The sequence below is a fragment of the Gossypium hirsutum genome, chromosome A05 (genome assembly GCF_007990345.1).
Source record: "Gossypium hirsutum isolate 1008001.06 chromosome A05, Gossypium_hirsutum_v2.1, whole genome shotgun sequence".
Taxonomy (NCBI): domain Eukaryota; kingdom Viridiplantae; phylum Streptophyta; class Magnoliopsida; order Malvales; family Malvaceae; genus Gossypium; species Gossypium hirsutum.
The window spans coordinates 97,041,993-97,055,948 of NC_053428.1; the positions used below are offsets into that span (position 1 = coordinate 97,041,993).

Sequence of the window (13,956 nt, forward strand, 5' to 3'; positions counted from 1 at the left end):
TGTTTATTGGTTGATTGATAAGTTGGTTACTTAGTTAGGCTATTATCTATGCTTTGAGTGGTTGTTTGTTCAAGTGTATTAAATTGCATATTACACTAGAATTGAAGCCTCTAGTGGAAGATTTAGATAGATGAGACTGAGAGGAGACTCTATTGTGTAGGACTTTGATACACTTATGCTGAATAGTGAGACTGAGAGGAGATCTATATGCCTAAGTGAGACCGAGAAGAGATCTTAGATGGTATCTTTTAGTTTAAAATGAGATCGGGAGGAGATTTCTAGCTAAGAGTAGCAAACAATATAATCATCATAGGTTTATTAGCTTAGTTAGAAATCCATGACTCATTCAACCATCATTTTAATTCATTTGCATTGTTTCTAGTAAAAAGGAAGAAAGTTAGTTTGGTACTTTTATTTGTTAATTTAGATTCAGCTCAAATCTTATTTTATTTTAACTTGCACTAATAATTTCCAACTCGATTAGATTAGTAATTGTTTAACTTGTAATTAACTTAATAAACACATTTACCAATTTGGCAATCCCTTAGGTTCGATCCTTGGAATACTCGGGTGTTTCATTGTAACACTATAAAAATTACAACTGACATTTCACACTTATAGTAAAGCCGCTAGATATTCAAGTATAATAGTATTGATTCATAGCCCCGGTGCACGCATGCTGGGTCGCGGTCAACTCTACCCGAACAGTGAATAGGATACCAACAATCCAATTTCATTTTATCAATTCACATTCAATATCATAATCTCATTTAGTTCCATCATCAATTTATATATATCCAATTTCACATAACATAATTCATATCACATATCATATATCAATTATATCACACTTTTTTATACAATATTCAAATCAATCCAATTTCTCGTCATTCGATATCATTCTACACCAACTTATCTTGTGCTTGTGAGCACATTACCAACCTGCGAAAATCAATACAAAACATGCATATATTTCTATTCACCAACTTCCCAACTCATTCAATAAATTCATACATCATATAAACACTAATTCACATAATTTCTTTACTTGTAACCTTCTCATCCATTCCCATTATATCATCAAATCCCTAATATCATAGTCATGCTAAAGACTACCAAAATGTGCCATTCAAGTGATACATGTGTAACCACCATCAAATACTCAGTTTCATATAACCATTACTGTACCAAGAATAAGCATTCACCAAGGTTCAAGTCAAAAACTACCAATCAAAGCAAGTACATACATTAACCCTATATACATTCCAAACCATTTGTAAAGCATGCCAAATTCAACAAGATAATTAACATAATAAACATCATGTTTCAATCTCAAAACTTCTCAGCCATAATCACTCTCATGCTATTATCATTTCATAATAGTTACCTAAAATATGTCATTAAAGCATTTCCATTTCAACCACTTACCACACATTTCAATTCATGCTTTTACTTAATTTCATGCCATAACCTTATTCAAGCTATCATATACCAAGATCATTACAAGTTACCAAAACTCAACATTGGCAATTATACCTGTTTGTACATAGACCAAAACACTTATAAACATTATATTCACATCCAAACATCCTAGACATATATTCCACAATCTAAATTAAAAAACCTTTAAGCATTTACCAATAGGTATGAGATAATGTGAGCTTCAAAAGTTGATTTGGCTTGACATGTTCTACAAAGCGACCTACAAGGAAAAAGAAGGTAAATGGAATAAGCATATCGAATGCTTAGTAAGTCCATATGAAAATAACTTAACATACCTTGACATTTCACCTAATTTAAGTAATTGAAACACAATTGTACAAAACATGGCATTCATTTGACTTCTTTATGCATACATATACAATTTCACAAGTCGCCAATAGGTTAGTTAATTAATACAACAAGACCATGATACTCAATTCATATACAAATACAATTTATGCCATTTTTTATCATGCTATTCAAATTTTCTCATGTTGAAAACATATCAATCCAATAATTTGATACAATTTAGCTTGACATAGTAGTTTACAATGATAAGGTAAGTTTAATGTATAACAAAGTAATATATTATGATCGCATGTAATGTACTATTCAATAATTACCTTACAAATGAATTCCATAATACAATACCATTTATATAATTTATTCATCATATAAGCATGTGAGCGTGAGACTCATATCATTTCACTGTCATTTCTCTTTTCCATTAATCCAGTAGTCTGATGAACTATAATAAATATATTCGGATGCATAGGTAACTATACCACACCAAATTTTCTTGTAAGAGCTCAAACTACAACACACCAAAGCACTGAAGTGCAAAGCCTATAGGCATCTTATAATCAGTATCAATACATCCCTTCACCATACCAATATAACTTGGTAATTCATAACAAATGTTGGATTTCGGTATAATCAATAATATCTTTGTACCATCACATATATCCCATACAACACGAACATAAATCTATTGGCATGTCTATTGGCATGTTAATCGTATCCTATCCTTTAATACGTTCACTCGGGTATTTTTACCATATACAATTCATTACAATCCCTGTAGCTATGTACACACTTTTCACATTTCAAATAGCAATCCGTTTACAATTTAAACTTTGTAACATCATCATATACACACTATCCAATAATATAACAATGTCACATCCATTTGATATCACGTATCTATTCATATTTGTCATGTAATTCAGATTTTATGATTTAGTCCATTTGATGCCAAAAGACATTATTTACATAACAATTCAACTAAAAGTAAAACAATACAATACAAACATATCATGAATTAATAAAGTAAGTCTCATATGACCTTTCCTGGAAAAAAACAACATCAAACAAGGTGTTAAGGACTAATTTGTATTTTTTTATGATTATCCTCTGATTAATTCAATTCTTGATCTATAATAATTTATTTCAAATTATCCAAACATCTTATAATAGCCTGTTATAAACATATATCAATTCAATTTCATTTTTTAGATGTCCCCTAAGGTTTTGCATTTTATTCAATTTAGGCCCTAAAACCGAAATAGTCATGACTTTCAAATTTGAGCTTTGATTTACAATTCGATTCAATTACATCCATTATGGAGTCTCTGCTATCTATCTTTATCAACATTTCACAACATTATTTTCAATTTTTATATTTTAGTCCTTTTTTACAAAATTGATAATTTCACTTTACAAAATAGTTATTTGTCACATTTATGCTTAAAATCTAACTATTCAGTACAAAAAACTTCAAGAATTCAAAAACGATAATTTTAGAAACTTTAACAATTTTCGAAAAATAACATATGAGTTAACTAAATCTAACTATCACGATCACAAAATCATAAATTTTACTAAAAACCGATCTTAATTTCCTTATCAATGAAAGACGAAAATGTTGAAGCTCCAAGTTCTCTTCTTCCTCTTTCATTCTGCCAAGAATGATGAATGGAAGAAAGTTATGGCTTTCTTTTCTTTTTAATTATATGGTAGACTATATATTTCATTACTTTAAGTTATAAATATTATATAATTTAATATTTTTTAACGTACAAAGCCATTAACTGTCCACTATCTTCTAAGGTGGAATTATTGCCACTTTAATCCTTGGTTTAATATTATTTAACCTTTTTAATAAATAAAAATCAATAGGGATTAACTTTTGTAACTTTTACGATTTAGTTCTTATACTTTACTTAGTCACAAATTCGACGAAATTACCTATCCAAAATTCAATTCACCTATATAATAACTTTATAAATATTTAATACGGAAACGTGGTCCCGATACTTCACTTTCCAACACTACTGACTTTAGAGTTGAAACACTTATACCTTAACAAACATTGAATTAACAAATTCGTCAGACCAAAATTTAATATAATACTATAATTGAATCATAAATATTAATTAATAACATTTAGGACTTGAGCATTGGAGAAAGGGTTTTTGAAACCACCATTTTCGACACCACTGAATTTTGGGTCGTTACATACATAATCTCATACACAAAGCAATTTTATGGCATGCCAACTATATATGACTCAACCCGACTAGTTAATATGGTACCAATGTTCAATTCCATTTACAATTTTGCACATATAACATTTCTCAATCATATTCACTATCACAATCCAATTTATTAACATATCATATATATTTCACTTCATTCAATAAATTGTCCACATCTCTTGTGAACCTCATCCACTTAAACACTTCCGGCTTGGGGTATCCATTTTATGCTGCTTAGGGATTGAAGCCAACATCCCTTTTCCTACAGCAGCTCTGCACACAATAAGCTCTCCCTCGATCTCCTCAAATTTTGCCATCATGGCCTCAGTTTTTTCCTTCAAAGTCACGGTTATAGCTTCGACAACATCATTCTTCTTAGTCAACTTCTTGGTGTAATCATCCATGGCGACATTTATAGTCTTTCGCATTGCATCTCGATTGGAATTGAGAGTCTCCATGACATAGTCCTCAAGCTTCTCTCTTATCGAGTTTAACTCATCAGTGCATCCCTTAACTACCACGAGTGTTTCCTTCACACCACTTATGGATTCCTCGAGATTGGTAACCTGACCTTCCAAAGTCGACAGCATATCCCTTGATCTGCTATTTTTCCTGGTCTTTCCACAGGTCTCCATCGGGACATTCTGTTCGTCTCTTCCTTTTGTCATCTCAATCGACACCTTCGAACACTGCCTCTAATACCAACTATCGTGGGACTAGAATTTTAGTCTGGCAAACTGCGCAGCCTTAGGCAATTTCTTAGGTTTAAATTCGCCTAAGTCAGCCTTACTCTAGAAAAATGAGAGAACTCACAAAAATTCTCTAAGGAACCAAAGCAAAGTGGAAGCAAACTCAAAAAAAGAAAAAAGAAGCCACGAATGAATAGAAAAATAGGTGCACACCAAGTGTTTGAGTAAATGCTCTCAAAAGTATTCTATTATTTTGAAGGTTTATAACTGAGTGATTAAAATGAGGGGAATGCCTCTATTTATAGTTGAGTTCTCCCAGATCCAATGATACTAATTGAATTAGATCAATGATTGAGATTAGTGTCTATCTACAAGATGAAAGTCCTAAAGGATTTAAACTCTATCTAATCTTATCCCTTAATATTTACATTAACCATGATAACTTTAGTTTTACTGTAGTGTTTAAGTAAATGGATTTTTCCATATGTTCCACAAATCGAGCCAATACAGTAATAAATACACGTGCACAACACGTGACTTAATAAACTAGTGCCATTTGATAAAAATCTAACTTATATAAAAATGGTTGTTTCCGTTATTGGGTCAATATATTACTTTAGATCAATATATATATATATTATAAGAATTAAGATTTAACACAATGTAACTTCAAAAAGAACACAACGTAATACAATAATTAAATTTTCTTAAATAAATCTTTAATTATGTCTGTTATTCTCTCTTATCACAATTACTTTTATTTGAGTAAAAAAAGAATGAAGGGTTGATAGCTCTCCATGCGTGTGGGGTCGTCTGCTCCATTGTTAAAAGCTCATAAAATAAAAGCAGGGCTGCTGGATACATATCATTTGGTAATTTCAACTTTTGTTTCCTTTTGGCCAATCATATTACTTTGTTTATAATAATAATAACCTGATTTCTTGTTATTGCTTCCTTCCATCTTCTTTCTTTCTTTCTTTCCCCGTCCCTCCATCATCTCCCACAAGAAAACACACCCTCACCCTGCCCTTCATTTAGATTACGGGAACGCGATGCTTGGTGTGAATTGGTAGAAGGGACTGGGGAAATTCTGATCCTACGCCGGCGGTTTGTTTTGGCGATGGAGTGCAGCCTATTGGTGCCACCCGAGGATCATCAGAATAATAGTAATAATAACAATATTAATTTGTGGGGGTTTAGCCATGAAAGTGAACATGATTTGGCTTTAATGGTTAGCGATTTTTTGGAAAATAACGCCGGAAGCGCCGGTGCCGATTCTTGGTGTAGTAGCGATAGCGATTCTGGATTCTCCGATCTTATCCACCTCGCCGATAAAATATCTGTTAGTATTAACTCTCTCTGTTTTCTTTTCTTTTTTATTCATATTAACTGGTTGTCCATAATTGGGTGTTTTTGAAATTTTATCTTTTTCATCTTTGGGGTTTCTGGGTTTTGTATTTTTTTTTTGTTGGTTCTGGGTTTTATTTTGGGAAAGAACTAGTTTATTTAAGGAATAAGGGTTGACCTCTAAAGTCTGCTCATTTTATTTGAGAGTCCTCATTTTGTTTTTAACTTTTCCAAGGACAAAATCAAGGTGCTGCAAATTTGAGATTGAGAGAAATGAATTTTGTGGTTATGGATGAGAATTGCGGACTCTTATCTTCATAATATAATCTCTATATGATAGTTGTTGAAAACTGCTATAGCTTAGGAAATCTAACCATAATATTCTAGCTTGAAATTTATAAGCTTTGGTCATTTTTGTTTAACAGTCACCATTTTGTTACCCCTACATCTGTTTAGGGAGATTAAAGAATATGCTAATTCATTAGAAACTCCTATATATCATATATGGTCATTGTTCATATCTGGATTTTTCATTTTTCTTGGACTACCCCATACATCCGAACATGGATATAGAGATATGATTCTTCAAATATATGAGAAAACCTAGAAGAAAATGTATATTAACATGTTGGATACATACTCATACCCGACATGCACCCAAGTCCGACTAACATAGGTTCATACTGTAAGTAACATAGTGATTTGCTTCACGTATCTGAAAATATTGGGAACTTCCCTTAAGATTGCCTTGTTAATGTGTTAATAAGTCTGCATTTTCTATAATTGCTCAACTCTATTTGGTTTCGAAACTGTAATCTTGTGAATTTTGATGATTCTTTGTACTTTTACTATATCAGTTTCCTACCGAAAGCATTTACTTAAGGTTGATCTATCTTATTTCCTTTTGGTCGGTCTTGTTGCAGTACTATAAGCACCCGGTAGGCCAATATGAGATTGACCTTTCATCTGTGGTTCATTCTCTCGTATTCTCCATCAGTGAGACAGACCTACACTTTGTGAAGTCGGGGCAATGTAACGCCAGCTGCATCAGGTATTCTCTGGTAAAGCTGTTGAGACTTTCCGGCTATGACGCTGCTGTTTGTGCGTCCAGGTGGCAGGGTAGCGGAAAAATTCCAGGAGGTATTCAAGGAGTCTCTGAATTCTAATTTTTGCTATCTCCTTCAGGTTCTTTGATTTTATTAGCTCCTGCATCATTTTTATTCAAGTTTCCTATTGCCTAGATGGTAGAAAAAGAGACCTCTTTCGAGCTGTGTTACATGTATCCAAGAGTTCATTTCTACAATTCGTGATGAAAATCAACTTCCCTTGAGATCTCTTAAACTAGTTCTAAAGTATATTCATGATAATTTCATTGCTTGAAAAGTATAAATTATTGTAATTTGACAAAACCATGCGCGACACACGCAGGTGACCATGAGTATATCGATGTGGTCAATTACAACAATGGTTGTTCTGAGCGTTTGATTATCGATATTGACTTCCGAAGCCACTTTGAGATAGCTAGAGCAGTTGATTCTTATGGTAGAATATTGAATTCACTTCCAGTTGTTTATGTGGGCTCCTTGACTAGGTTGAAACAATTACTTCAGGTTATGGTCGACGCAGCTAGGTCGTCTCTTAAGCAGAACTCAATGCCATTTCCTCCATGGAGATCGCTTGCTTATTTGCAAGCAAAGTGGCACTTGCCTTACCAGCGAAAATTCACTCCCGATGAACACAATATTAGTGGCAATATTCTTTCTGCCCATAAACAGTGCAATGGGCATTTAAGGAGATTGCAGTCATCACTTCAATCCGAATTAGAAGCAGAACGATTGTTGAAACCTGTAAACGTTGATTGTAACCGAAGATTGAAGCTTGACTGGAGGAGGCAATCATTTAAAGCCCTTTAACGTGTATAGGTTTTGATCTTGAAGATGCAAGTTCCTTTTTTGTGAGAGATGAATTGTATTGCGGCCTTTTGTTAGTTTTCTTTATTATTTTTCCCAATAGTGAATAAGCGGCGGACCTCTAAATGAAGGGCAGGTTCATATAGCTGACCGTGAAGACAATAACACGTCGTTCAGGTATCATCTCCGAGTTGGTGAGAGGCATACATTTGTGTTTGATTTTTTTGTTCCACTGATTTAGTCACAGGATTGGATTCTGTGAAGTGCTGTAGCTTTGATTGGTTTGAAAATGCTATCCTACACTAGTGGCATGGTCTTATAGATACTTAATAATTTTCCTTCTTAATATGGGTGCATAACTTTTGCAGCAGTCAAGAGCATATATGCTTTGGTTACAATTATAGAACTAAATGAAATTGTAATTAGTTGATGTTCCTGTTGTGTTCTTTTGCACTAACTTCTATTCCAATTTTGCATTTCAAGTATTTTTTCTTGGGATTTGATCAGATTGGCCGTAGTTTATTTGGTTTGATAATACTTGAAGCGATAGACATTCTGTCTGGTTTTAGCCATAACTGGTTCAAGTTGGGTTGCTAGTCTGTTAATTATAATCTTAATAATTTACCCATGTTGGATGTAACATTCAAACTCAAATTCGAGTATGGAGGAGGATTATCTCACCATGTTTGAATGCGTGTTGGTAGAGAACATAAAGAATGCCACTGATTTTACCTCACTCTATATGGAGAAACATAAAAAGGAAGTATTTGTTGGATGCATTCTGACATACAAAGATACTCATTATGTGGGTGAAATGATTTTTCTAAACAGAATATATATAATTTCATCTTTGAAGATTAAAACATCACAAACACATAATATATATATATACATTCGAGTTCTAATACAAAGTTGATGAGGGATGAGATGCAATTATGCAAATGAGATCAAAATAAGCATTAGATTATTCAGGTTGAAAAGTTGCCAAAAAAATATTTTTAAAAAGATAAAATATTCATTTTAAATATATTGTAAAGTTAAAAAAATATGTAGTTTGAATGATATTAAATCCATTAATATTAATATAAAAAATATAAAACTTAAATTATAATAGTCATTAAAAATATAAAACTTAAATTATCTTTACAAGCAACCAAGTTTTACGAGACATAACTTGAACATCACCTTGACAATTTGCTTTTATCAACAACCCAACTTGTGGAATAAAAAGAAAAAAAACAAATGAAACAATGAAAAACAATCCATAAATGCAGAACCAAAATGAACATACTAATGTAATGAAAAATATGAGGGACTTACTCTAGGTTGCCCTCTGAGCTTTGCCACTTTTCGAGAGTATTTCCTTCAGATCATCGCAGCGACTCCGGTGGTAATCTATCCACATGCAAAGTTGCCTAATGGCCTCCCTCTTCTCCTCTCCTAGGCCTAATATACCTTCATCCTTCTCTTTTGTTGCCCTCTGAGCTTTGCCACTTTTCGAGAGTATTTCCTTCAGATCATCGCAGCGACTCCGGTGGTAATCTATCCACATGCAAAGTTGCCTAATGGCCTCCCTCTTCTCCTCTCCTAGGCCTAATATACTTTATTTTCCAACAACTCAACTTTATTTTCCAGTTGCTTAACCGATTTCATCAGATTCTCCTTCTCGTTTTCTTCCTTGTTTGCCTTAATCTGTAGCTTCTCAACTTGTCCCTGTAACGTAGATTCTTTTTCCTTCTGATCTTTCAGTTGCTCAATCATGTTAGTCATTTCATTCATAAGCTGCTTCTTTTCGCTCTTTGTTTCTCCAACCCTATGTTTAGCAATCCTTAGCTCTTTTGATGTTTCTTCAACGCAGTGTTTGTATTTACTATAGCCTGCTTCGAATTTCTGGTTGATAGCTTCAAATCCAATCAAGGTATTATTCACGTTCCCCGAGATATCCGTGATCATCTTGTGATATGCTTTATTGTTTTCAGACAACTTGTTCTGTGTTTGATTATCTAGGGAGTCATGAATCAGAGGCCAAAATGTTTTTAGTTAAAAGTAAGAAGCATAGAAAAATTTGGCTTCAAAAATTTTCTCAGGGTTGAAGATATTGATACTTTTATGTAGTGTAATATTATGCACTTGGACAATGTTGTTACCATGTGGTGTACTACTAATTATGTATTTGGATAATATTATTTCTAGTACTCATTATGGTTTCGAAGCAATTTATAATTATTCAATATTCTTACTAGTACTCATTGTGGATAATATTTTTTCAATTTATAACGATCAATATTGTAGCTTATTATTGAGTATTATTATAAATAAATCATTGCAATATATGTAAAAACAATTTAAAATATAAAAATTTATTAATATATATTAATATATGTAAAAAACAACTTTTCCGGAAAATATTTTCAGGAAATCTGTTAAACAGCAGAAAATATTTTACACAGATTCAATCAAACACCAGAAAATATTTTCCAGTAAGTCATTTTACAGAAAAGTAAAACATTTTCCAGAAATCATTTTACGGAAAACATTTTACTGCCAATCAAACAGACCCTATAATAAAAATTATAAGTAATTCAAATGTGAAGTATTCCTATATTCAAGTGTCTTGATGATGATGATACCATGTTAATATTTTGGTGTTAACAAATACTGAAATCTTCTAGCACCATAGTTGATGCAAGGAAGAACCTTGTGTAACTCATGCCTAGAATATAATGAAGGCCTGTGTAATATTTCTCCGGTAAAAGAAAAAAAGATACTAATTAAAATATTATAAGAATATTTCTCTTGTAAAAAAAAATGTTATAAAATTTCAAGTGTTTTTTAATAGTAACCTTGGTGGATAAAGTTGCACATAATCAATCTAATCTTATTTTCTGCAGTTTGATTTTTCTCGTAAATCTGTGGTATTTCAAGCACTTGAATATGATTGTACATTTTGCGGATTGTGCAACAAATTCTTAAAATTTCTAATAAATATATCTACAAGATAATATAAATATAATAATAGAATCTTGATTCAAGAAATTGAAACTTAAACTACAAATAAATAAGATTAGTATAGGAATCCACATCTTTTTCCAAAATGATAGATTTGTTCAAAGTTGGATAATAATAATATATACTTGAATTTCGATTTTGTGTAATTTTATATATGAAATTTTGATTTCATTCAATTTTTGTAAATTATTAACACAATTATTTATATAATATCATTTTATATTTATATTTTGCATACATGAATAATTATATTTATCCAATATAAAAATGAATTGATGTATCTATTTCTTTAAATGTGCATGATTAAATCAAAATTAAAGTTTGATGTATACATATGAACCACAATTAGAGTTTCATGTTACAATCCGTTTTTTAGTGGTACCGGAAATGGTGGTTTTGAAACCCCGTTCTCCGATGATTGAGTCTGTAAATATTATTAATTAATATTTATGAGTTAATTTTGGTATTATATTGAATTTTGGTCTAACTATTTTGTTAATTGAATAGTTAGTTAAGGTATAAGTGTTTTAACCCGAAAGTTAATAGTGCCGAAAATGGTGGTTTTAGAACCCCATTTTCGATGAACAAGTCTATAAATATTATTATTTAATATTTACAAGGTTAGTATAAATTTTAATTAAAGTTTGGTTCATTAATTTTTCTATTTAGATAGTTAATTAGAGTATAAGGACTAAATTGTAAAAAATAATCGTTTTGAATTTTTAATTGGCTTAAGGACCAATTAAGAAATTGGACCATTTCTAGTGTACAAACGGTGGTGGATGACATCTAATGTCCACTAAATTGGTTAATTTCAATTAAGGTTAGTCAATTATAATTAATTATAACTTAATCTAAGTATAAAAGTTAAAATTTAAAAGAAAAATAAACATTTCATATGTTCATCTTTTACTCGCGAATAGGGGAAGGAAAGTAGGGTTTAGAAACTTAAGCATTCGTCTCTAAATTTGGTAAGGGATTCCAAGCTCTTTTCTTGTCATTTTTATATTTTTGAAGTTTCGAGAGCTTGATTTAGTTAACTCGTGCATTAATTTCTAAAATTGTTAAAGTTTATAAATGATGCTATTGATGAATGATTGAAGTTTTAGTGTTAAATAGTTGGATTTTAAGCTTAGATATGCAAAAGGACTAATTTGTAAAATGAAAATTGTTAATTTTGAACATAGGGACTAAAGTGTAAATATTTCAAAATTTATATGAAATTTATGTAATTATAGATAGTATAGGGTTATATAAGGATGAATTTAAAATTAGATTGAAAAATGAAACTTAAATGTGAAAGATATATCTATTTTGGTTTTAGAGACTAAATTGAATAAAATGTAAAACTTTAGGGGTCATAAAAAATGAAATTGAATTGATATATGTTTACAATAGGCTGTTAAAATATTTTTATAATTGATAAATTGAAATAAATTATTATACATCGGGATGTGAATCAATCGGAAGATAATACAGAAAAAGGAGAAATTGCATATTAGTCCTTAACACCTTGTTTACTTGTTGTTTTTCCAGGTAAGTTCATTTGGAACTTATTATATTCTATTATATTATGTTTGAATAGTGTGTTTATACTATTTAGTTTATATATACATGTGTAATTTCGATGATTTTGGCATCTAAAAGACTAAATTGTAAAGTATAAATTATACGACAACTATGAATTGATACGAGGTATAGAATGGTAAGGAAATGTTTATATGGATTATATGATATGTATAAAATGTTATAGGGAGATTGAATTGATACGGAAATGGTATTAAAGCCCTTGTGAACTTAGTAAACTATTGGAATATGAATGACATGCCATTAGGGTTTCAAAAGGAAAACGGGTGTTGTAATAAGTGATTAATTCGATGGCTTGAGGTCCAACATATGTTTTGGATTCTCTGAAGCTAGTGTTAGCAACCCCAATCCGAAGCTAGTGTTAGCAACTCGATAATGTTAGCATATGTAATCAAATTAGTCTCGAGTATCCGAGTTCAATTTACTTCAGTTCTCCGAGTGAAAGATAGAAATGGAAATGGTACTATATGAAAACAAAATGTTGCAACAAATATATATATATACATATGAATGAAATTATATGCATATGTTATAATTTGAAAATGAACTGGTTGGTACATGTCATATGATGGAATGTTAAATGTTTATATAATTGTATTATGACTTCATGACTTGTAATCGAACTAACCCATTTGATACATCTGTTGAAATGATTATGGAAGTGTAAGGTTGCCAAAGATGCCTAAGGTAAGTTAAGTAAATTTTATATGGACTTACTAAGCATTCAAAATGCTTACTCGTTATCTCTATTTTCCTTGTATATCTTCAGTTTAGCAGAACTTGTCAATCAGATCACCTCGGAGCTTACACTATCCAGCCTTTGATACGGTAAACTTTAATTGTATTGTATTTGGTTTTGTGACATTTATATAGGTTGTGATTGTCATTACCTAAATGATAGTTAGATTAGTCCTTGTTAAATTTTAAATTTTGTAAGGTTAATACCCACATGTGTGAAAGTTGTTCTTGGGGAATATGTTGAGATGTTTTGAATGGCATCCAAATGGTATCTTGAGTATAGATGGCATGATAATATGATGACATGAAAGGTTGAAATGTATAATTGGTTTGGTATGAGATGTACAAGTAGGAATGATGAGTTTTGAATGTCAACTGATCTATGTTGGATTTGTTGATTGAGGAATGGATAAATTATGGCCTTTTGATATGTTTTAAGTCGATTATTTGTAGGTTTGTAGTGTGGCTATAAGCACCACTGAATTTGAGTTGGTTTGACCATGTAAAAACCATCAAATTGTGTGATTTTTCACATTTTGGTAAAATGTATCAATACCATAGGCAAACGTATAGGTACTTTACCAAATTTTATGAAATTTTCAAACATTGGTCCTAAAAATAGTATCGATACTAAAATAAGTATTGATACTTTGTAAC

At 31.3% G+C, this 13,956-nt stretch overlaps 1 protein-coding gene across 3 annotated transcripts; it reads left to right on the top strand.

Moving 5' to 3' along the window:
* The first annotated feature begins 5,433 nt into the window (after positions 1-5,433).
* LOC107959870 (uncharacterized) lies at positions 5,434-8,399 on the top strand. Of its 3 annotated transcripts, none has more exons than XM_041114186.1 (4): positions 5,434-5,580; positions 5,716-6,050; positions 6,979-7,195; positions 7,484-8,399. In XM_041114186.1, exons 2-4 carry the CDS (start codon positions 5,829-5,831, stop codon positions 7,966-7,968), a joined length of 924 nt encoding a protein of 307 aa, XP_040970120.1. In that variant the 5' UTR covers positions 5,434-5,580; positions 5,716-5,828; the 3' UTR covers positions 7,969-8,399. The 3 variants fall into 3 exon arrangements, with proteins under 3 accessions (XP_040970120.1, XP_016751528.2, XP_040970121.1); XM_041114187.1 differs by adding an exon at positions 7,297-7,334 and having other exon boundaries at positions 5,580-6,050; positions 7,666-8,399; XM_016896039.2 differs by having other exon boundaries at positions 5,570-6,050.
* The last annotated feature ends 5,557 nt before the right edge of the window (positions 8,400-13,956 follow it).